The following is a 23,589-nucleotide window of genomic DNA, read 5'->3' on the forward strand; positions in this document are numbered from 1 at the left end:
AGTGGCATACTACCCAGGAAATTGATATCTGTTGCACACCGTTTTCTCCTTCTCAGTGGAAGAAATTTCGTGTTTTATTGCCCAAGATGTTGAATCTGTGATGACAGTTTTTATGTCTTTCCTTTACAAAGATATATGCTAAACATATAACACGTAAAATGCGTTTAAAAAGAGAAAAGAAGAAAAAAATGGAAAATATTGTTACACTGCCTGTTAGGTAGCAGATGTGAAAGAAAATTTGGCTGTTCGTTTCACAGAGCAGAATTTTTTTAATTTGACAAAATATAAATAGTTTAACACAAAGCTTGTTTGGACTTCTTTTTTTGACAAGAACCCTGGAAACATTTAAAGTAGCCCAAAATATTTTATTTCACTCGCAATGATAAGAAATTGCAGCATCATAACTAAGGCAGACAGGAGCGGGTGGTCTGTACTGGGTGATTTCAGCCTTCTTTCCTTTATCACTTAATACACTTTGAAGGATTCTTGTATCAACTTCCTATGATTCCTGGAGACTGCAGAGAGGTAAACTGCTGCACGCTGCGCACAACCATGGTCTTTATAAGCACCTTTTGTGAATAGTTTGGGTCTTACGTCCGTGATCGATGATATCTAATCTAGTCTTCGTGATGAGCAAGGCAGTTGTTGCTTTTGCGTTTGGCATGCACAGCGTCCCACCTTCCTGAAATAGCAGGAAACTCTGTCCCTGCCCACCTCAGCGACATTTACATCCTGGCATCAGCTGACGCTGACATATGGTCCGTAGACAGAAAACCAGCTCTTTACGTTTGTGAGGAAATGTTCAACATCTGCAGGACACCTCTGTGAGAAGAAAGTCGAAACGCTGATGCTGCTCAGCCAGACCAGCTGGAGCTCTGCTGTCCCTCCAAAAGCACAGGACCAGAGGTAGCTGCTGTAAATTATAAACCGTCTTTACAAATAAACAGTTTGCTTTACTTCTGCATTAAGACTGCTTCTCTTTCCTAGAGATCCAGTGCCCGACAGCTCGGGATGGTAGTGGATGTTTTGTGCAACTGAAGTGCTCCAGGAGCCACAAGCACCAAGGACCAGCACAGCCTGGACCACTTACCCGCAGTGCCAAGCCCACTGGATAGCACATACGCTAACAAAAACATCATTTTCTTAATGTTTGAGTCGCCAGACCTTGCTCCTCAGTTGGTTCAATCCAGTTGCAACCAGCTTCCTGCGGTAGGTATTTGTATTTGCGGCGATGACTGTGTCAGATTTACACAAGAGCGTTGCACTGGTTTTTCAAGAGCATTCCTTGGCAGTACCGTGCCTCCCCGCCGCTGCCCCACCAGAGCCTCGTGTCTCACCCAGCTGCCAGGTTTCGCAGAGTGGTGTGCCACCGTTCCATCTGCAGCCAAATGCAGACCGCCAAGCACACTGCACTTTCCCTGCCAGCTCTCGGTCATTAAGCAATATATGACTGTCTTGTTCGCAATTAATTTCTCCAGCTTTATTTGTGTCAAGGGCTGGGAAGCTAAGGATTAAATGTCCCTGTGCCTGGTATAAAGTCCCAAAAACTGCAATATTTTTTCCAATAAACTTCATGCAGGAAATTCCTCTTCCACGTGGCACGTCAAACGACAGTCTGACCTTTTCCGTGTCCCGTAGCAGATAGTAAACTGGACCACCTCAAGGTTGTATTTGTTATTGTGCAGCTGAGGTTGTGAGCACAGAGGTGAAGATGCAGACCCAGAAGCATAGATGTGAATCAAATCGCTCGCTTGCTTGCATACAAAGCAGCGGGCAACGCGTTGAAAAGCAGACATTTCCAACTACGGCAAATTAAGTCCTGCTGAGGCAGGCTAAGGCTGCTGGTAGAAATTACGCTTCAGCCTTTCAAAAATCAGGAAAGCTTCTTTTGCAATAGGTTAAATCATTCACATACTAGGCAACCCGCCTCCTTTGCAGGTCGGTTTGTGCACGTGGGCAGAAGAGAGAAGTTTTCAGGCACAGACTTTCCTCTCCAGACCTGAACACAGGTGGTTAAGTTGGAATGTCTCTCACAAGCACAGCTGTTTTGTTGGTTTTCTAACCAAGTTTCAACCTCAGTCTTGCAGCCCTTTGCACAGCACCTGAAGTTCTGAACTTTGTGCCTTGCGTTTGCCCTGTGCCCCCTCCATGCCCAACAGTCACTGGTAACTCTGCATTCACAGTCACGTTGTCTTTTTGTTCCTCTGCAGTCCCCGTCCCTGGAGATATTTAAAAGCCATGTAGACATGATGCTTATGGACATGGTTTAGCGGTGGCCTTGGCAGTGCTAGGTTAGTGGTTGGACTTGATGATCTTAAAGGTCCTTTCCAGCCTAAATGATTCTATGATTCCATGATTTGCACTAATGAAACAACGGAAAATCATAAGGATATCAGCAGGATAAATCCCAAAACAACATCTGGGCTTGCCCCTGACCAACCTCGATCAGCTGCCACCCCCTCGGGGGGGGCTGTGAACCCCATGAGCTGTACCTGGACGGATGCTTGATGGTGAAAGCTGCTCTCTGCTGGGTGCTCTGGAGATGTCGGCAGCGGTTCACAGACCCTTACGAACCCACCCAGTCCTTGTGGGTTCTTCTCACTTTCTGATTTCAGTGGACGTCGCTGCCATATTCCCTGTGCCAGAGACCCCGTCCTCCCCTCCCTGCCAGAGGCTTTGTGCTTCCCTTTGCTCCAAGGGCTCGGGGACGTTCTGAAGTCTCCCTTATTCCCTGGACCTGGCCACCTAATGTTGGTGTAACACAAGATCTTGCCCTTTTGTCTCTGGGCTCCCACTGTCTGCAGTGAAGCACGGTGCTCACCTGGCCTCCTTCGAGTACTGGCACTAACACAATCTTCGGTGTTTGCAACGCTCGCATCTCCTTCCCTAAGTGTCAGCACGTGCTGCCTGCTGGCTTGCGCTGCCATGGACAGCCCCATGATGAAAGCACTTTCATCTTTGGGGTGTCGGTCTAGTTAACCCCGTTCCACCATCATCAAGAGGAATTCACACCCAGCACAGCGACGACTAAAGACTGATTTCTGCAAGAGGATTTGCATGAGAGAGGGGAGCTTTCTCAGAAGGCTTGCCCAAGGGTCAGAGCTGCTAGCACTGCTCAGTGCAATGTGTCCTCCGTGGTGTGGAGTAAGTGCCACATGCTGCTTCTTGCAGGGACATCCACTGCCCTTGGACATCTGTCCTCCACTAGCCCCCAGGCTTTCTGTCCTCTTCCCATGGCTCCCAGCTTTTCTGCAAGGGTTTTGAGTTTACCTCATGGCAGCAGAGCCATTTCTGTCTGCAGCGTGCAGATGACGTGCGGTGCCACGTCGCTGTTTTGTGCCTCCTGGACCAAACGTCCACATTAAGTTTTGTGGTGACCTGGAGTAGGTGAGTGGGATGTGATGGGAGCCGGGTGTGGTGAGCCAAGTGGCCTTTCCCAGGCTGTGTCCCAGAGAGGAGAGACATGTTGGCATCCCAATGTGCCAGTAAAACCCAGGAGACAGTGGAGTGGTCCAGTGGCACTATGATGCTGAGAGTTCTCCAGCTGAGCCAGGTACCAGCAGAATCTTTAGAATCGTAGGATCACAGAATCATGGAATGGTTTGGGTTGGAAGGGACCTTTAAAGGTCACCTAGTCCAACCCCCCTGCCACAGGCAGGGACATCTTCAACTGGATCAGGTTGCTCAGAGTCCCGTCCAATCTGACCTTGAATGTTTCCAGCTTTGGGGCATCTACCACCTCCATGGGCAACCTGTGCCAGTGTTTCACCACCCTCATCATAAAACATTTCTTCCTTATATCTAGTCTGAATCTACCCTCCTTCAGTTTAAAGCCATTACCCCTTGTCCTATCACTACAGACCCTACTAAAAAGTCTGTCTCCAAAATGAGCCTCTGGCAATGAGCCTCTGTGACTGATGTAGCTTGAGTCTTTCGAGTCCAAGACAAAACTAATGGAGATAACAAAACAAAATCATATTCTTATCAGCACTTCCATTTGCAGCATCACTTCCCAAGCAGACTGTTCCAATGGTGCCTGCCCTCCCTCTGCCCTGGAAGATGAACTGAACCAGAGGCTAAACGGTCCGATTTCTACAGCTGAGCCAGGCTGACGTAAACCTGGCTTTGGTTAGACACGACCTAGAGCTGGAGAAGTATGCTGCATGACACGTGTAAACCGAAACACGTCCACAGTTTGGTAACTACTATAGAAAGTAATTACGGACTAAGTAGAAATAGGACATCATTTGTCTCAGTGTTGGGTCAGGACCTGTTCCAATTTAGCAGGTGTCTTAGTGAGCGAGATTGCTTTCCCACGCACAGAGCTACGCACCGCGGCGAGGGAGCCGGGACCGGCGTTTCTGGAGGTGTCAATAGCGTTGCAAATTACAGCCCAGGGTTTGATTTCACCTGAGTTTTGACCTCTATTGATTCAAACCACTGGTAGGGTTGAGATGGAAGCGGATTTGCATTGATTTGCAGAAGCAGTGCTGGTGACCCAGGGACCCCAGTGATGTTTCATAACGTTGCTCCGTAGGTCCGGGCTCAGTGGGATCCCGGTGGTGAGACCCTGCCAGGCCATCCGCATCCTTCACTCACTCGGAAAAACGCAGGAGATCATTCCTCCTGAACGTTTCTGCGCAGGCTGTGCGGTCAGTGACACGGCTGTGTCTGCCGGCAATTAGACTGCCGCAGGTTCGCCAGCTGAATTCAATGGGTTTTATTGATCAGCAAAGTGTTTATTCAATTCTCCAGCCACCCAGGAAAATGGCTCCTTTATTATTTTCTGTAGGAGCAATGTTCAGGACAGGACACACGTTCCTAAAATAAATCTACTGCAAAATATCTGCCCAGATTTGACACATACATGCAAAGGGATTATTGTGTTTTACATGAAGATGGCAGACTTGCAGAATTTTCAGTATAAAATAAACCCAAATTAGTGTTTTGACCTAATGCAACTCAAACATTGGAAACCAAAGCCAAACTTAGATTTGTATTTTTACCTCAAAACCACGTAGAATCAGTGATTCCTGTCAAAAAGAAATGCATCATCTCTGTTTTACAAGGGAACCGGTGACAATGCTGTAAATGTGCTGTTTGCTGAGTGTTGTAGCACCAGTTTCTTCCTCCCTGGCAGCTTTGTGACCGTGCTGGATCATCTTCACAGCAAGGTTAGGAGCCGAGTGAGACTTGATTGGTTTTGGAACTGAGACAGTTTCTTTTTTAATTATTTGTTGAAATCTGGGATACATAGCAAGACAAGGAATGACAAGATCTGCACCAACAGAAAAGAAAGATATTAAGTGCTACAACAAGACTTTGGGGCAGTTTTCATTACAACAGACCAGGCTGGAAGCAGAGCAGCTCCTGGATTTAGATGGTTTCTCAACCACTTGTTTATCACTGACTATTCCTTGTGTTGTAGAAAATTTTAGAAAAAAGTGTTTCTGTGTGGTGAAGCAAGACCTAGGCAGCAGAACAGGTGCAGTTTAGATATCTTTTTTTCAACAGCCAAGATCTGAGGTGCCTTCAGAGACTTTTGAGGATCTAAGTCAATCTACATTAGCTGTGGTTTTGGTCTTTTCTATTTTGTATATGGCCACTGACTGCCGGTTGTCTGATCCACTCTATGGGTGTCACAGGCAAGTGCATCACAGCTTCAGACTGGTTGAGGGACCTCTGGAGGTCACCCTGACCAACCCCCCTGCTCAAGCAGGGCCACCCAGAGCAGTTGCCCAGGACCATGTCCAGACAGCTTTTGAATATCTCCAAGGACGGAAACTCCACATCCTCCCTGGGCAACCAGTGCCAGTGCTTGACACCCCTCACAGTAAAAAGGTCTTTGCTTGTGTTTGAAAGGAAATTCATGTATTTCACTTTGTGCCCTTTATTTCCTGTTGCATCATCGGACACCACTGGAAAGATTCTGGTGCCTTCATCTTCATTGTCTTATCAATGCTTATCAATATCTAAAGGGTGGGTGTCAAGAGGAAGGGGCCAGACTCTTCTCAGTGGTGCCCAGCGACAGGACAAGGGGCAACGGGCACCAACTGGAACACAGCAAGTTCCACCTGAGCACGAGGAAAAACTTCTTCCCTCTGCGGGTGACCGAGCCCTGGGACAGGCTGCCCAGAGAGGTTGTGGAGTCTCCTTCTCTGGAGAGATTCAAAACCCGCCTGGACGCCATCCTGTGCGACCTGCTCTGGGTGATCCTGCTTTGGCAGGGGGTTGGACTAGATGATCTCCAGAGGTCCCTGCCAACCCCACCAGTCTGGGATTCCCTCCTATCAGGTGGGAATTGATACACATTGATAAGATTCCCTCGAGCCTCATCCTCTCCCGGCTGAACAGTCCCAGCTCTCTCAGCCTCTCCTCATAGGAGAGGTGCTCCAGACCCTTCATCGTCTTGGTAGCCCTTTGCTGGACTCAGTCCAGTCTGTCCATCTCTCTTGTACTGGGGACCCAGAATTGGACACAGTGCTCCAGGTGTGGCCTCACCAGCACTGAGCAGAGGGGAAGGATCCTCTCCATCACTGGTCTTCCTGGTCCCAAACCCAGCGACAGGGAAGAGCTGGCTGAAAGTGTTAATATTACAGCAAATGGGTCATGAATAACTTTATACAAACAATATATACAGGTAATAATGTGAATAACAGGAGTAAAATTAAAAATAAAGTGTGCACCTAGGTCCCATCACAATTGAAGTAACATTTGCTTACTCCAAAACTCAAGAAGCAAACACAAAAGGGCCTTTTGGAGAGGTGAACTACGCAGGGAACTTGAGCAAGATGAAAGAAATAACCTCCAAGTATTACTGAGAAAGGATGGCCAAGACACAACTTAAACTGAAGGCGTCGATGGAAGGAGTTTTACTTTTTCTTTTTTCCTTTTTGATTCTCCCCCATCCCACTGGAGGGGAGGAGCGAACAGCTGTGTGGTTGTTTTAGCTGCCAGCCAGGTTAAACCACAACAAGAAACATGGGTCATAACTTTTACTTATTTCTTCCTTAAACAACAATCCCATGCATTATCTCTAACAAGAAATGAAGGCAAAGTACTGAAATAAAACTGTTATGTTACACCTTAGAATGGCATTATATATTTTGGGGGCTATTTTTAGATACAGGAACTCAAATGAAAAGGGCATTTTAGCAACAAAAGAGCTGACAGTAAATGTGGTCAGTCACACAACTCACTGCACGAGGCTGCTCCGAGATGCTCTGCAGCCCCTGCCCAAGCCTGCAGCTCTGCTCTGGGGAACGCGTTGCTCCGATTCCTCCAGCTGCTGTCGCAAAGTGACGCCCGAGAGATTTTTAAGCTCTTGGCCAGATACTCCAGGAAAGCAACGACTCTGGAGCAAGAATATTTTTAGGATTTGATAACAATAATTTGCTCCAATGCTTAGTTAACCTCTGCTTTCTAGATGCCAGAGACTTCTCTAACCTGTGAACACACCATTACTCATCCCTGAAACGGAAGATCTGTGGCCCATAGAAATTGTGCATCATTCTTCCCAACAGTTTGAACTTACCCTCTCCATTCTCATGGGTGCGTGCAGCTCTTCGCTGCTGCTGGTGCTCTGTTTGCTGCCTGCAGGACTCAGTTTCGCAGCGTCACTGCCAGACACTCGGTCACGGGTTACCCTGAGCCTGTCGAAAGCGTCTCGCCCACGCTCAATCACGGACGTGCTTCTCGCACAGCAAGGGACGCGGGGACACGTTTGCGTGGTGACTGGTTTCACTCAGCTAATGGCAGCAAGGTTTGCTGTTTGATTGACAAGAAAAGGTAGGGTGAGGTTTGGCCCCAAAGAATTTGGCACGCCACCATCAGAGACGCTGTTTTCTCAGGAAGGTGAAGGTTAGTGCTGCGGGGAAGGTTCGTGCTAATGTCTCACTAGAGGAACGGCGCTTGGTTGCAGGAGACAAAGGTTCTCCAGCTCAGTTTTGCACACACGTTTCGTGCCTTGTCATGATGTGGTCCACGCACCATGTTCCCACTTTAGCACATACACTGCTAAACCTGAAAAGGGGACTTTGGCAGACACTGAGTGCCGGCGGCGATGGCACGTGCCACCAAAGGCAGGACACTTCGCTGCAGCACCGAGACTTCCACTGGCTCCCTGCTCTGGCAGCTGTACCCCAAAATGAACGCCCAGCACTGAGCTCCCCGAGGTGCTGGTGGGCATCAGCAAAAACACCTGGTTACCCACAAACATCTGGAAAGGACCCTCTGCTGGGGTGAAGTTTTCAAGCTGCTCATTTTCACAGGGAGGGTGTCTGGCACCTCGGTCGCCTCACCAGGACATTCACCTCTGACCAGGTACAGACCTGGGAGAGGCGGAAAGGAGGAGCCCTCCCCTCCCCTTCCCTCCCCTCCCCTTCCCTCCCCTTCCCCTCCCCCTCCCCTTCCCTTCCCTTCCCTTCCCTTCCCTTCCCTTCCCCTTCCCTTTTCCCTTCCCTTCCCTTCCCTTCCCTTCCCTTCCCTTCCCTTCCCTTTCCCTTCCCTCCCCTCCCCTCCCCTCCCCTCCCCTCCCCTCCCCTCCTTTCCCCTTCCCTTCCCCTTCCCCTTCCCCTCCCCTCTGGCCTGGTTGCATCTCCCTCTCCCAGCCCCGCGGGAGGTGCAGCCACCGTCCCTCAAGTTCAGCCCCAGGGACGAGGACCATCACCCTCCTGGGCTTCCCCAGTGCAAGAAAGCAGCTTGTCTTTCTCTGCAGCTCTGGTCCCACCCCATCGCCTCTTTCCATCTTGCTCTGGCCCATCGCCGAGCTCCTCCTTAGAAAGGGCAGAGGCAGCAGTTTCTCATAGGGGCAGCTTTTTGGGGTCCATGCAGACAGGATGCTCAGAGCATTGGGAGTTTGCCTGAGCAGAGACTGGCACTTCTGGAGCCAAAGGCACAGCTGTGATACCTGACCTGATGCCTCTGAAGCATCCCCCTCCTCTGTTATAACCTATCTTATTAAAAAATAGTTTCATGTGTTCTTTTGGGAACAGTTTTTCACCTCTGTGTTTACTCAAAGCATGGTCAAATAATATAGTTAAGGAATAAAGAGACCCCATGCTTGCTAACGTGCAACACTTGCTTTTATTTCTCTGTTATTCCTTTTGGAGACTTTTTCAATACTATGAGTTTTAGTAAAGAAGCAATTCCTAAAATTAACTCCATCACACACCTGTGATTCAGAAGAACCAGTTCATTACGTGTCTTTTCACCTGACTCCAGAGAAAATGGCCAAGATGTAGATTTACTGTCACGCTACAGTGAAAGCTGCCCACCTCCACCTCGTAGGGGATTTCCCCAGCTGACGTATCTGGTGTAGGTTCTCGTTTCTTTGGTCACTCTCCTTCCACGGCCAATTGGAGATCCTGACTTTTGTCCTTTGTCTTACATTTTCTACAAACTCTTTGGGAAAGTGAGGCGGGGATGTCGGGTGTTCTGTATTTGACTGCCACTGCAGAAGACTTGGGCGCGTTGCCCGATAAAGTGCAAAAAGAGAATTTGGGGTGGGGAGCTTGGAGTCCCACCAAGGTGTTCATCACTTTCCGATAGCGACATCTCACTCTTACTCTTGCAGCAAATGTCTCTGGAGGTAGATGAACACTTTCACAACCTTCTTTCTTATCTGTTTTGTCCGCACACCATACACCACAGGGTTCAGCAGCGGGGGGATGAGCACGTACAGGTTGGCCAGGAGAATGTGGACGTGGTGGGGGATTTCCTGACCAAAGCGGTGTGTTAAAACAGTGAAAAAAGCAGGAATATAGAAAAATAATATAACACAGACATGAGAGCCACAGGTGTTGAAAGCCTTGTGACGGGCAGTCCTGAAAGGGAGTCTGAATAACGCCAGGAGAATTAAGACATAGGAGACAACAATGAGCACAAAATCTACCACTATTGCTGCAAAAGGCACTGCGAGGCCATAAAAGATATTGATGGAGATGTCGGCACAGGCCAGCCGGGCGACACCCATGTGTTCACAGTAGGTGTGCGGGATGACGTTGTGCCCGCAGAACGGCAGCCTTTTCAGAAGAAATATACACGGGAAAATGATGCAGAAACTTCTCACTAAAGCCACCAGCCCGGTTTTGACAACGGCTGACTGGGTCAGCACTGCCGTGTACCGCAAGGGGTAACAGATGGCCACAAACCGATCAAACGCCATGGCCAGCAGGATCACCGACTCTGCCGAGAAGCTGAAGTGCAGGAAGAACATCTGGGTCAGGCAGGCGCCGAAGGAAATCTCCCCCACGCTGAACCAGAACAGAGCCAGCATCTTCGGCACGGTCGTGGTCGACAGCATCAGGTCGGCAATGGCCAGCATGGACAGGAAGAGGTACATGGGCTGGTGGAGGCTACGTTCTGTCCTTATGACAAACAGCACGACACCATTTCCCAGCAGGGCCACCAGATACATGGAGCAGAACGGGATGGAGATCCAGATGTGCGACTTCTCCATGCCTGGGATGCCACCCAGGATGAATGTTGCTGGCGTCAAGCTGGTAAGGTTGAATGGTGGCATGTTTCACCTGGAAGCAAGGGCAGAGACACTGCAGAACGTTATTTTAGATGCTTAAGCTCTTCCATCACTACCAAATGCCTTGTATCACCTCTGATCTGCTAATAGCCACAGCCAGAGGTACGAACCCAAATTATGAACCATGGTCTGCAATGTATTGCAGCAGGTACTCACACTCCTATTATGTGCAAACGGCTACATCCAAATTTTCTCCTCACTTGATTTTAACACAATGTAAGTGTGTTTTTTTCCCCAAGTACTTCCACTTAGACAGAGTGAATGGTGACAGAATCAACCCGTATTGCACAAACCGATGTTCTGTAAGTCCAGAGTAGAAGGAAGAAGTCAGGATCAAGAGAGGAAAGGTGAAGTGTTTGCAGGGATGCACAAGATGTTCTCAGACATCAGGAACTGGGAGTTTTAAGGTACCTGAACTCACACCAGGTTAGCGAACAAAATTAGCTCTGGGTTTGAAGTTGGCTGCTCATGTTGCTTCCTTATCTCCAAACTTCTCTCTCCCTTTCCTTTTGGTTCTAGGACCCAGTTCAACTTGCTTTGCACCTCTTTATCAGTGCAAATCTAGCAGAAGTAAAATTTAACCAGGCATTTGGAAAGACTTTTGGGTCAGGAGAAAATCTATGTGAGATGGAGTTCCCTCACCAGCCAAGGAAAGGGATGTCCTGCTGCCCTGGAGAGGTCTAAAGAGCACTGGAGGCTGGACCAGACCCAGACTCACACAAGCTAAAACGGGATGACATTTTTTTTTTTTCAGCAGCTTCTGCAATAACAGTCAGCTCTTAAATATCAAAACTCAAAATAGGAATTACCCATAACACAGCCGAGATGAGAAAGTGATGCAAGTACTTAAAAACAAAACTGTGAGGTTGCTGCAGACCAAAATATTGACTCCATGTATGAGAATGCAATTGTATTTTAAACGACAGAGCTGATTGCCTATTCACTCTCAATGAGAGACACACATTTCACGTCTGAAATATCCTGAACCAAGAAAGTCTAAGGAGCCTGCTCCACAGAAACAAAACATGGCAGTGGACTGTATGTGAAAATAAAATCAGTCAAAATAATAGCTATCTAATTCTGTAAATGATTTAAAACAATTCAGTATAAGTATTGCATGAAATAAAAATGTGTGGTATATTAACAGATAAAATATTACTAATGCTGATAGCATATATATTCTGTGCTGTCATACCAAAAGCTAGTCACCTCTTGCAAAATTCAAATGTTAAACTGCAAATAAGCAAGGATCCACTGCACCTGCAGGTGGGAATCTCTGCACCAGAGGAGCCTCTCAGAATCAGACCCCTTCCTCTATAATCTAATCGCCACTGTAAATCTGCGTTAATACAAATACAGCTCTACGGATTAATCTCCTACAGCTACCTCTGAGTAGCCCCTTGGATTCTTCTTTCCTAAAATCTTTAGTTTTAATTTAAACTAAAGGTTATAACCTAGGAAAAAAAAAAAAAAATCACATTCCTACAGAGCTGCCGGAGGATTACAAAAATGCCTGCAGAAGTCTGCTGGCTTGACTGCAGGTTTTAGCTGCGAGCAGCTCTGCAGCCTGTAGCTGCAAACACCGCTGGTTTGTCCTGCACATCCCCGGCGCCCAGCGCAAGGGCTTCCCGGTGCCGCGGAGGGCGAGGGGATGGAGCCCCCCTCGCTGCCATCCATGGGGGCAGCCTCCCCCACAAATCGTCAGCCTTCAGGAGAGAGGTCAGGGAAACAAAAACGAGGTGGCAGAGAAAGGTTTCATTAGTGATTCCTTGTCTCCTAACAAGAGAATGAAAATAATGGAAGCATTTCTCTTGCCCAGCCTGAGCACGTCGGCAGCTCTCCTGCGGGAGCAAGACGTGGGATGCCGCAGCTGACCCAGGCGAGCTGCAAAGCTGGCTTTGCTTTCCTGTACCTCACCCCGTGTGTGGCTCAATCCTGCCTGCTAGTGCTGCCCTGGCGCCTTTAACTCAGCAATGCCAGCTCTCAAAAGCACATCATCTCCGTTAGAGAGTGGCTGATCTCACCGCTCTGTGAGGAAAGGCTTTTCACTTGATTATTGCTAACAGGGAAATTGGCATCTCTGCGCCAGACTCTCAACGTCCTAGAGATCCTTCTGGCACCAAATCCACCATGCGAACAGCTCACCAGACCCCTGACCTTCAGAGGAACCCGGCTGCGCTCCGGGCAGGGGCTGCCGCGCCGGGGCGGTGGGGGCAGCTGTGCCCCTCTGTGGGGTCCCCGAGGACGGAGGAAGCGTCGTGCCCTGCTCGGCAGCTCTGAGTGCCCTCCAGCTGAGGAGACGTGCCCTGGGATGTCGTTCCCCCGCTCCTCCAGCCCCACCTTTGCACCACACACATTATAAGCGTGTTGCTCTCCGCAGACACGCTCGCAGGTCCCTAACGTATGGCTCTGTGTCTGCCCTGTCTCCCTTCCCTCCGAGCACACAATTATACCCGCGCTGCCTTGCATCTCCTGTCCTCGAGGCCCCGGTTGGGCTGACGTGATGTTTCTGCAGGTTGTGGCAAGACACAGTCAAGCTTTGGAAAAACAGATGTGATGAGTCCTAAAAAAGCGGTCTGACTTATCAAAAATGCCGAGCATCCAGGCGTACAAACTCGATGCAATTACTTTTGCAAATATCTTAGCACATATGTATAAATAGCAATCTATGTTTTGAATAGATTATTGAGCGTGATACGTAACACTCTTGGTGATTAATGCAATAAAAGGAATTTGGAAGAGTTTCCCCATAGGAATGAGAGAGGCAACCTGTGGGCTGTGCTCCTCTAGGCGATGGGAAGAAGAGTTTGGGGCTTAGGAGCCCTCCTGGGATGAATGACTGGCCACTGCCCCCAGTTCCCAGGTCAGCTGGTGACCACCCCTCCCTTCAGCCCCTCAGGAATCTCACCATACAGAGGGTTAGAAACACTGCAGGAACTATTTTCTGCAGGCTGAATCATTTCTGTACAAATTAGCCTCCGAGCAGAGGCAGCTGTGGATGTCACAGGCTCAGCAGCAGCACACCCACACCTGAAGAAACACAGGAAGATTTTGACCATAAAAAAAAAATAATTCCGTAAGAACAATTGTGCAGCACAGCATTCAACACGCATAACCCCCCCAAGGCAGAAGTCCCACTGTGCAAAGTCTTGTTTGGGATTGCAGGTGTTGCAGGTATTTGGGATTGCTACCCAAAATTAGACGTGATGCCAGGCTGGGTCAGAGCTCAGGGCCAGTACAGGCGGCCGAGAGAGCTGCAGGACGGCCGGATCGATGCTGCAGTGGCATCGCTGCTGCAGGGACCTACAAAAGCACGGTTAGTGCTATCAAGGGTGGTGCTGAGCAGATGATACTCGTTGTCCTGGCCAGGCTGGAGTCGCCCACCGCTGCTGCCTGCGCCAGGGAAGGAGCCAGTGCCAGGGAGCACGGGTGGGCACCGCAGCTCAGCCACCTGTACGCAGAGGTGGTACAGCATCCCCGGGAGGGCACCGCCAGCAGACTCTCGTGTGATCCCCGTGCGCAGGAGCTGGCAGTGACCAGCGCTGGGTCAGCACCCCAATTCAGAGGGTGCTGAGCATCCCGGACACAGGCTGTTCTGTGCCTGCTGGGATCCCAGCGGTGCACCATGTCTTCAGGTGCCCAGGCGCCTCCCAGGGATGAGGACCGGCTTGCAAAGGAGATAGATAGCTGATGTTTACCAGCCCAGCTGCCTCCACGGACAAGGAAAAGAGAGAACATGAAAGCAGTGGCAGAGCTCATGCTGTCCTGCAAGCACAAATGGCCCTTACACTCCCCAACACACAGACTGCAAGGGACCACCGTCCTCCAGCAACTGCCAAATCGCACCAAAAATCCCATACAGAAGCTGAGCAAAGTCAGGAGGTCATTTTTGTGGGAAAAAATATCTACATTCAGTGATTTCTTCATGTGTCATGAGTTCCTCCCAGGTTTACTAAAATATTTACAAGAAAAAAAAGTAAAAATGGGTTTAAAGTGGCAAATTATTTTAGCACTTTTTTGTAACTGGAACCTTAAAACTGCTTGAATTTGAAACACAAGCATTTTAAAGAAATACTTTGTTCCACGAATCTTTTGTGTGTAAATGCTCCATCAATTTTTAATGCACTTTCTGAGATGCCCTATTCTATTCCTCCTCATCTCCGGCCGCTGATCTAGAGGGACGCAGGTGTCTTGTAGGTCCTGTGTCACATCTACCAGCCCCATGTGGATGTCTCAGATGCCCAAGGGCATCTCCTCCGCCTGAGAATGGAGCCATGCCAAGATCTCCACCGGCTGCAGCAGGAGGCTGGATGCACAACTCACATCTAGATCCTTATGGTTTGGCGTCTACCACCCACACCTACCTCGCTCCAGCATCAGCCTTGGACAAACAGCCCAGCACAGGTCACGTAGGCTCTGCACACATGTTCAGCCTCTCATGTCTTCAGGGGTGGCTGTTGTCATTTGAGTCTTCAAGCATGGCCCCAAGCAGAGGCGTTTCACAGCAGCACGATCCTGAAGCATCAGTGGCAGTTTTAACCACCGGGGAAGTCTGCAAAGTCTTGACCTGGTGCAGCTAACACACTCCTCAGGTCATGGCTGGGGACCCCAACGAACCTGTGATCATCACCCCGGGTTAAACTACATCCCTGTGGCCGAGGGGAGAGGGCGGGGGTGAAGCTTTTGTCCATCAGAAAACAGAGGACATGAGCACGATCAGCTTGTCAATTGCTGCCAGAGGCTAACGCTGTCATTGGGAATTAGCTTTGTCCCAGCAGGTCAGACGAAGCACGGCCGCTGGCACGTGCATGGTCACACATGGGGTCTGCCACGAGAGACGAGCATTTTCCAGCCACAGTCCACTGAGCATCAAGCCCATGTCCCCAGGTCCCATCCTCCAATCACATCCAGAAAGGTGAAAAAAAAGGGTGTGGGGAGAAAGAAGGAACAAGACACAAAATAGCAAGGAAAGACAGGACACAAAAACTCTGAATTTGGCGTAAGAAGAATGGCTGAAGAACCATAAAAGGGGCAGGTGGAGGAGAAAGTGAAAGAAACAGGTAGAAAACCTCTCACTGGACGTATTGTAAGGGAAAGGTGCTGGGAGAGAAAATGTTTGCAGAAGAAATGAGTGGGAAACCCAGAGCGGGAAGAAGGAGACTGGGGGCTTGGGTGGCAGGGCAGAGGGGACGGGTGAGGAGCAGGAAGGGAGGGATGTGACGGCACGGGTGGAAAAATGGACAGAGGGGCCAAAGGAAAGGGGCTGGGCTGATCCGGACCTTGTTCACACCAGGCAGGCTGGGAGAAGGGAAGAAGGTCCAGAGGAGCACGGCCAGCCCCAGCTGCTCCATCTCCCCTGCGGCAGCAGCAGGGCTGGCCAGGACGTGGTTTTGAGACGTTATGGGCAGGTCTGCAGCGGCAAACCTTGAAAGCCCAAAGCTCCCCATCGGTTATCACAGCCTGCGTGAAGAGCATTACGGCTGCATATGGCACAACCCCATTCACAGCCTCAGACTCACACGCAGCAAAGCCAAGGGGACAAGACTTGCAAAGGCACTCAGCTCTGGTCCTGAGGAGGGGTCTGGAGAAGGCGCCTTAATCCCTGGCCCCATGCGTGACTGGGCAAAGCACAAAGGGGTTAGGATTTGCTAATGGGAGAAGCTCTGAACTGGTGCACAAAACTAAAAGCTTCTGTGCAACGATAGGTGGGTAAAAACCAATTGCAAACATACTCGGGATGAAAATCTGACTTACAGCCACCGCTGATGGTTATCATAACCCTCATGAACTTCACTCCCGTAGTAGAAGCAGTGGCAGAAATGACAGACTGACTTTCAAAACAGCATTTGCTCAGCTGAGGAAAGGCTGATGCCCACAGTGACAGGAATTAGATGGCTCAGATGCTCCCTGCCTCTCTTCTGTAGGGCCGGATTTAAAAAAAAAAACAACCCACATCTGTGCCATTGTTTGATTTGGAGTGCAAATGGGAGCCAAGCTAATTTGTCATCTGGTCTTCAGCATCTCTGGATCTCAGTTCCTAACCTGTAAAAAAGCATATTTTTTCCCTCCCTGGTGCCTTTTCTCGGCATGTCTTTCCCTGCATACCCCTGGCTCACAGACTCTGTCTGTAAGGGTATCACCACGTTCAGGTAGGTCCTCCTGCCTGTTGCTTTTGAATGCAGGAAATCCTTGCAGCCAAGAGGAAATTTATTCTCATAGACGGAAGAATGTTACAGCACACAACTTCTTAATATGCATCCTGCCACTTTATCGTGTGATGAGATTGAAATACAGCCATCACCAAATGAGGTACTATAACTGGTTCATTTGGACAAACCAGTTACGGTATCTTGTTTGATGATGGTGCTCTTGCCAGTATCTCCGCTGCTGCACCGATGTCTCCTTCTGCATCAATCAGTGCCTGCAAGTTTGCACTTTGGTCCTGGAAGCCCATGGCACTGAGTTGCTCCATTTGTCTCTTAAATCTGCTCTGTGGCACCTCCTCGTCCATCTCCGTCTGACCTTCTGTTTCATCCTCGTCTGATGCCAGAATTTCATCGTCCTCAGACTCACTGCTTTCTGCTGAGTCATCCATGCTTTCCAGATCCAGCTCCACACATGAGTCCTCCAAACTAAGCATAAAATCTGGTATTTCTGTTGAGAGGGTCTGTAAACCCAGCTGGATCTGTAGCAACGCCTGCAGCGCTCTGGGGTTTCTCAGCAAGGATGAAACCTCAGCGTTCTCCATCTCCGGTGGCAGCTGCTGTGCCCATTGATCTTGAGGTGGAGAATTTCCATTGCTTGATATATGAGCGCTGTTCAGCAGCATTTGTGCTGGGCTGTTGGGGTTTGTTAACGCACTCTCCAGGTTGTGCATGAGTTCTGGGTTTCCTGTTAGCTGCTGAACCATTCTCTGAACCTCCCCCGAGTTGGGTACCACCGCACCTGCTGCAGGACCCAAACTCAGCAAGGTAAAACTGTTGCCTGCAGTGCTGCTGGGAAATTGGCCATCACAGTCATCTGCATTATCAGTGACTCTGTTGGATCGTGGAGCCCAAGGGTTGGGTAGTGGCCTGCGATTTTCGGTATGGTCTGGTAGCCTGGCTCCACTCAGGGGCGGGTTACTGTCCAAGGAAGCAAACGGGTCGTTGCCCAGCTGTGCCTGCACAGCGTCCAAGATGGGCTCCTCAATTTCCCTGTACAGCTGCTCCAGAGCTCTGTACCCACCAGGGATGCTTTCAAGGTTGTTCATGGCCACATCACGGTTCCTTATCATCTCTTGCATTATGGCGGGACTGCTGGAGGCCTCTAATATTTCTCTGATAGTATGTGGGTTGGTGAAAATCTGACGGATCTCTGGATTTCCTTCAGCCAGCTGTTGCATCTGAGGGTTGGACATGATGAGATCCCTGACAAGATCACCATTGTCAAGGATGTTCTGCATAAAGGTGCCCTGCACCCTCTCATTTATCAGGCACACATCCTGTTCTTGAATGCTACTCACCAAGTCCAACACGTCTGTTGAGTCCAGGCCTAGGAGATGTACACCTGTCACCCCAAGGAGGAACCCTAGCAAAAATGCGTTGTTGTTGATGGTGTTCAGATCAAGGCCTGAACTGATGATCCTAGACAAAAGGTTCTCCATGGTCTCAGCCACTATTTCCTGGCTGGAGGTCAACACCTCAGGCAAGTTATGATGGATCAAGCATGGGTTTTGCAGATCAGCTATACTTCCAAAGTAGAAAAAGTTGGAATTACTGTGGCTGGGAGGTCTCATCAGGGTGGTTGCTCTTCCTTGATATGCCAGACCGTCCTGTGGTCTCTTTTGGGACCTGATGACCACGTGGATGTTGACCCCACTGTGAACTCCATGCTGGTTCAAAGTGTCTTGATCCCTGAGGACTTTCCCAGCAAATATCAGGACCAGCAGATCAGGAGGTGTTTTGAAACGCTTGGCAACTTCTTCCTTAAACTCCTGAATGGTGCTGCTCTGCGCAACCTCAAACTGCTCCTTCTGCTTGAGGGTCTTCACGGTCACTTTGATGATACCTGAGGAATCCATGGTGACAACAGGTTGACTAGTCTCCGCTGCCCCTTTGCTTTCAGACATGGTGGCTCTGAGAGCAGGACTGTGCTTTGGTCTGTTGAAAAGCAGAGGTGCTGGCAGAAGGTGGGAAGCAACAGGGGGCAATGGCTGCCAGATGAAACAGGGGAGTGGCTGTTGCCCCTGCTGTGGTGACAGCTGCCGGGAGGGACAAGGATCACCACAGCGCAGAGCGGATGCACATACCAGCCAGATGTTGCACAGCTGCTCTGCTCGCTCACTACCTGAGCAGTCCCCCCATGGTCCTTGTCCCGCTGTGGCCTCCTGCCCACACAGAATTTCCATGCAGCCGTCCCTGTGCTATGACATCACCACTGACGTCAGAGTGAGCAGCAATGGCCTGGAGAGGGGGCACCTCCCTTGGAGCTGAGCTCAGGCTTCCTCGCCTCCACAGTCCCCAGCCAACCTTGTCCCTGGGGCACAGGGAGGACCATGACATGGGAAAATCCGGGCTCAGGGGGCTCCGGGACCGTTTCCATTTGAGACGACCACCGCACCTGGCCGTTTGCAGGCTGGCATTGCCAGCTCCCAGGCACCCACCCTCTCCGTTCCCGACCTTGCTGCCCCGTTTCAGTGAACGTCCCCTCCTGCCAGGCTTGCTTCAGGGAATGCAAAGCACGCCGTGCCCGTCATCAGCCGCTGGGTCCTTTTGTGGTTTTGCTGCCAGCCCTGCGCACCCGCACGCGGGGTCAGCCCCCTCCTCTCACAGGCTCCTAGCAGCGCGGTCCCTGTGCCTTCCTGACAGCCCCGATCCCAGCTGACTGAGAAGGAAACATCCCCCTGCTTCAGCCCGAGCCCAGGAGCATCCTCACCTTTCAATGGGGAAACACCACCACCACAGAGTGCGCTGGGAGCTTATCTCAGCTTTATCGCCGAGATCGCCCCGGTGCAGATCCTCCCAGGTAAGCATTGCACAGGCTGTGAAACTTCAATACACTTTGCACCATCCTTCTGGATGCTGTTTTAGTATCCGTGTTCACAGAGCAAACACGCCCCACCACCATTAGCAGAACAAATCTCTCCTTCACCCAGCTGAGAAAGCTGATGCTTGTTTCAAAACAAAGTCAAAAGGAGGTACATTTGTTTTAGCATCCCACGTTTTATTTCTTGTTTGTGTGGTGCTTGGAAAAAGGTTTTGATGGTCCCCAGGTTGCTGCTCAATTTCTTCATCCACAAAATTCAAAGACTAACTTTCATGGAGCCAATATAAATTCCAGGTGCATACCAGAAGAGCAGCTTCATTTGTTTAGCATTTTTTCATAGCTTTCAGGTTATTTGATGTTGATATTAATTTTCTAAATTGCAAAAGTTTTCTTTTAATCAAAAATCTTCTGATCCATTTGCAGAGTGCTTATTTCATATCTGCTAATCCTGCCATGCGGTAACTCCCCGAAGGACGTGGTGTGGTTTCTGTTTCCAGATACCACGCCAAGAGAAGAGCATTTCCAAAGCCCCAGCACTCTTGTTTGCAATAACAAAGAGTTCCTCTGCAATTATTTCTTTGGACAGAATACACTGGCACGCACACCCGTGCCGGTGCACCAGTGCCAGATTGGTCTCCCCACCAAGATTTGTCCCTCCATCGCTGCCACCGATAACCCTTCTCCCAGCTGGGCGCAGCAGCAGTAGCACGGGCACCCGTCCCTCTGCTTGGTGACCCTCTCATCTCTGGCTCCAGTTCACTGAGAAGTGATGGAAAAATAGTGCTAAATATAGCACTGGTGGGTTTGATCACTATTGTCTCTGTTGGTTAAGTCTCAGAGCACGGACACGAGAAAAAGGAAAGGTCCTCCTGCTCCGCTGTGGACATCAGTGGGATCTGGGGAAAACTGACGCTTTGGAGCCAACACTGCCGTGAGATCTCACAGGCATACCACAGCAAGCAGAGAACCTTTATCGTGTGTGTTGCACCCAAAGGCAAGGGCACGGGGGACCCACAGCGGGGACCCAGCGCTGAGCAGCGTGTGCTGTTCAGGGCTGCGTGGTGCTCACGTCCCATCCGGAGCACAGGGTGGCAGGGCTCTCCCAGGCACGTAAACCCATCCTGCCTCACCGGCACGCGTATCCTCCTGTTTGCAACACAGCTCCGTGTTGAAACGTGTTTGCCCAGCTGCACTACCTGGAGCAACCTACTTATCTAGCAGTTGGGAGATTCCTTCTAATTTGCAGATTTATTTTCTGATGCCTGTATTAGTGTGTGCCTAGGTAGTGCCTCTCCTCTAATGAGTCAGGAGATAAATAAATCTGGGATGAAAATCAGAAGGATGAAACTTCCCAACCACTCTAAAAATTCCTTTCCCATTAAGGAGGGTCATGAACCTGACGAGCTCCAGTTCTTCCTGGGATTTGATTTCTGGAGCTTGTGAGGATTGGAGACTGTCCCAGGAACCGCATGCAGCATTTACAGCATGTTTAGATGCTGCTGTTCCTCCTCAGACATTGTTCATACAATTTGCCAGACCCAGAGCTGTTGCCTGCAGCAGTTGCTGAGTTTCTGGTATCACCCAGAGCCCGCAGACGGAGCATCAACCATGGCATTGACTGATGCTGCAAACCACGCTCAATCTGTGACCAAGCCTGCAAGGTCTTTGGGTTAGAGACCACCACCACCATTTCTGAGTTCTGGGTTTGCTGGAATAAATTTGGCATCCTCTGTGTGATTCCTTGCTGCTGCATGTCCTCGGTGGAGAGCGCAGCTGGTGCTGCCTGCTGGGACCTCTGCAGCAGCAACAGCATCATCCGCTTTGTGCACGGCTTCACCATCGGCTGGAGGGATGCAGTGACCTGATGGAGCAGGCTGTGGACACCTCCTGCCTCAGCCGTCCCAGCTCCCACCCCAGGGTCCCGGCCGAGTAACAGGGAGCTCTGTCCCAGCAGGCGAGCGGAGCTGCTGGTAACACCACAGTCAGTCAGCAGAGCTGCTGTTGGTACAAACACTGGTGGCACTCAGGGAAGGAGAAGAACATGATGGTCCCTGGTATTGCTACAGGAAAGCTGGCATCTCCTGCCCATCTCCTTCAGGGAGCAATTTCTCACCGAGGAAGCAAATGAGTTGTTTACCAATGGTTCGTGTGCTGCACTAGGCGATGGCTCCTGGCACCCGGTGCGCACACACGGCAATGGATTGTCACCTCCTGGGATATCTTCAGGATTGCTCACTGCTCGAAGTTGACACTGATATCTGCTGGAAGGACAATACAGCAGGACTCAAGCCACTTGGGAGATTTCTAGATGCATTGATGACAACTTCCTGGCACAGGTGATGAAGGAGCCAAAAGTAAAGGGGCTCTGCTGGACCTGATACTTGGAAACAAGGATGAACTGGTCAGGGATGTGAATGTTGGAGGCAGCCTTGGCCACGGTGACCATGAGATGGTGGAGATCAGGATCCTGGGAGGAGGAAGCAGGGCCTGGTCTCCTCCAGTGGCATCGCCACCAGTGATGGGAAGGGGAACGCGGATGGGGCAGGGTGATAGGGAAGAGGTAGGATGGGCACCGTGGCTGCCAACAAGTCTCATCACCAAGCACTAGAGAAGATGATGTATCTGGCCTCAAGGTGCCAGCAGCACCTATCCTTGTTTAGAAGAACCCTTCCAAAGAGAATGGGCAGGGGCATCTCAGAAATACCGCAATTATCACATTGCAAGCATGCACGTATGTACAGCTGGAAGCCAAAACAGGCATGCAGACTGCTTCTCGGTCCTCTGCCACTCTGGAAATCAAAGATTTAATTGAGAAAACAACTTTGTACTTCCATTCTCCACATGGGCATATATATATATATATATAGGTATAGGTATAGGTATAGGTATAGTCACTGTTGCTCTCATGAGCTTCTCACAGCAGTTAATTATTCTCATTATTCAAAATAAGGCTTTTATTTCTAATCAGAATATGTCTGGCTTCATTTTGCATTCATTCAAATTCATCCTTCTCAAGGGCATTACAATGATCCTTAGCATCAGATGTTTTCTCCTGAGACTTCCACCCTGCAATGAAGATGCCTCTACAGCTCTTTAAAAATTAATATGTTTTGCACCCTTTATAGATCAAGTATTTTCTCCAGCACTTGAATAAAATGTCTGTTCTGTCTCCCTCCTCTCCAGACTTTTTTTGCCACCTTTTGAAACACCGACCCCAGACCAGAGGGCAGGATTGCAGCACCGCTCTCACCATGAGCAAGCCCACCCCGTCACCGCGCCGCATGGCTGCCATTACCCTGCTCCTCCCTAGCAAGTCTTTTCAAGGCTAAATCAGACTGTGGGTTAGTACCAGCCCCAGATAGGTCAGCCAGGACAAAAGCCACCGGCTTATCCTCCACTGAGCCCAGCGATGGATATTTTTAAGAGATCTTTGAAATGTGTCTGGTCAGAAGTGCTTTCCTCCCTGAGCTCGTGCAGCTCGAGGCAGAGCATCCCCTGGGGTGCATCCCCTGGGGTACACCCCAGCCCCCTCACAAGGCTGCACCCCCATCTAACAGCCACAGATTGCCGGAGAACACCCATGGATCCAACCCTCTCTCTGCACTTACCTGCTGCTCCGGGAGGGTTTGCTGCCGCCCATTTCAGCTAGGGCAGAGCAGCTTCAACACGCCGTACCACTGATCACCGGCGAGACTGTTCTCCTGTCTTTATGAGCCAGCAGGCTCACTCCAGCAGGTTTTTAGATTAAATGTCTCCTTCCACGTTAACCCGCCTTAAGCACAGCACGCACCATAACTAACCTGTGGGCACACGTATAGGAAGCCACCGCACAAAGGCAAACATCAAAACTTCTCGTGTGCAAACCCTCAGAACGCTGATGTTTGCAAACCACTCCGGCGTGCGGTGCTGTGCCACGCTGCAGCTCTGGAGCTGCCTGGACTCTGGGCACGGGCTTTGCTGAACGCATCTGCCCCTGCCTCTCTGTGCCGGCCCCAGAGCCCTCCCTGCTCGGAGGGGAAAGCCTT

At 50.1% G+C, this 23,589-nt stretch overlaps 2 protein-coding genes across 2 annotated transcripts; both read right to left on the reverse strand.

The window, feature by feature from the left end:
* Positions 1 to 9,562: 9,562 nt before the first annotated feature.
* On the reverse strand, positions 9,563 to 10,522 carry LOC129201933 (olfactory receptor 52B2-like). The gene has a single exon (XM_054813928.1). It carries the CDS (start codon positions 10,520 to 10,522, stop codon positions 9,563 to 9,565), a length of 960 nt encoding a protein of 319 aa, XP_054669903.1.
* A 6,355-nt stretch (positions 10,523 to 16,877) lies between these two features.
* On the reverse strand, positions 16,878 to 18,647 carry LOC129206564 (ubiquilin-2-like). The gene is made up of 2 exons (XM_054826036.1): positions 18,296 to 18,647; positions 16,878 to 18,148 (listed from the first exon to the last, which is right to left on the reverse strand). The coding sequence occupies exons 1-2, from the start codon at positions 18,645 to 18,647 to the stop codon at positions 16,878 to 16,880; spliced, it is 1,623 nt and encodes a 540-aa protein (XP_054682011.1).
* Between the last annotated feature and the right edge of the window lie 4,942 nt (positions 18,648 to 23,589).

Source organism: Grus americana, chromosome 1 (assembly GCF_028858705.1).
Source record: "Grus americana isolate bGruAme1 chromosome 1, bGruAme1.mat, whole genome shotgun sequence".
Lineage (NCBI taxonomy): Eukaryota > Metazoa > Chordata > Aves > Gruiformes > Gruidae > Grus > Grus americana.

What these genes read in the sequence shown, in the direction of transcription:
- LOC129201933 (XM_054813928.1), bottom strand. Translation starts at nt 10,522, where the DNA reads ATGCCACCATTCAACCTTACCAGCTTGACGCCAGCAACATTCATCCTG.
- LOC129206564 (XM_054826036.1), bottom strand. Translation starts at nt 18,647, where the DNA reads ATGTCTGAAAGCAAAGGGGCAGCGGAGACTAGTCAACCTGTTGTCACC. An exon ending in GATGAGACCTCCCAGCCACA is followed by an intron (nt 18,149 to 18,295) that starts GTAATTCCAACT and finishes TCATCAGTTCAG; the next exon opens with GCCTTGATCTGAACACCATC.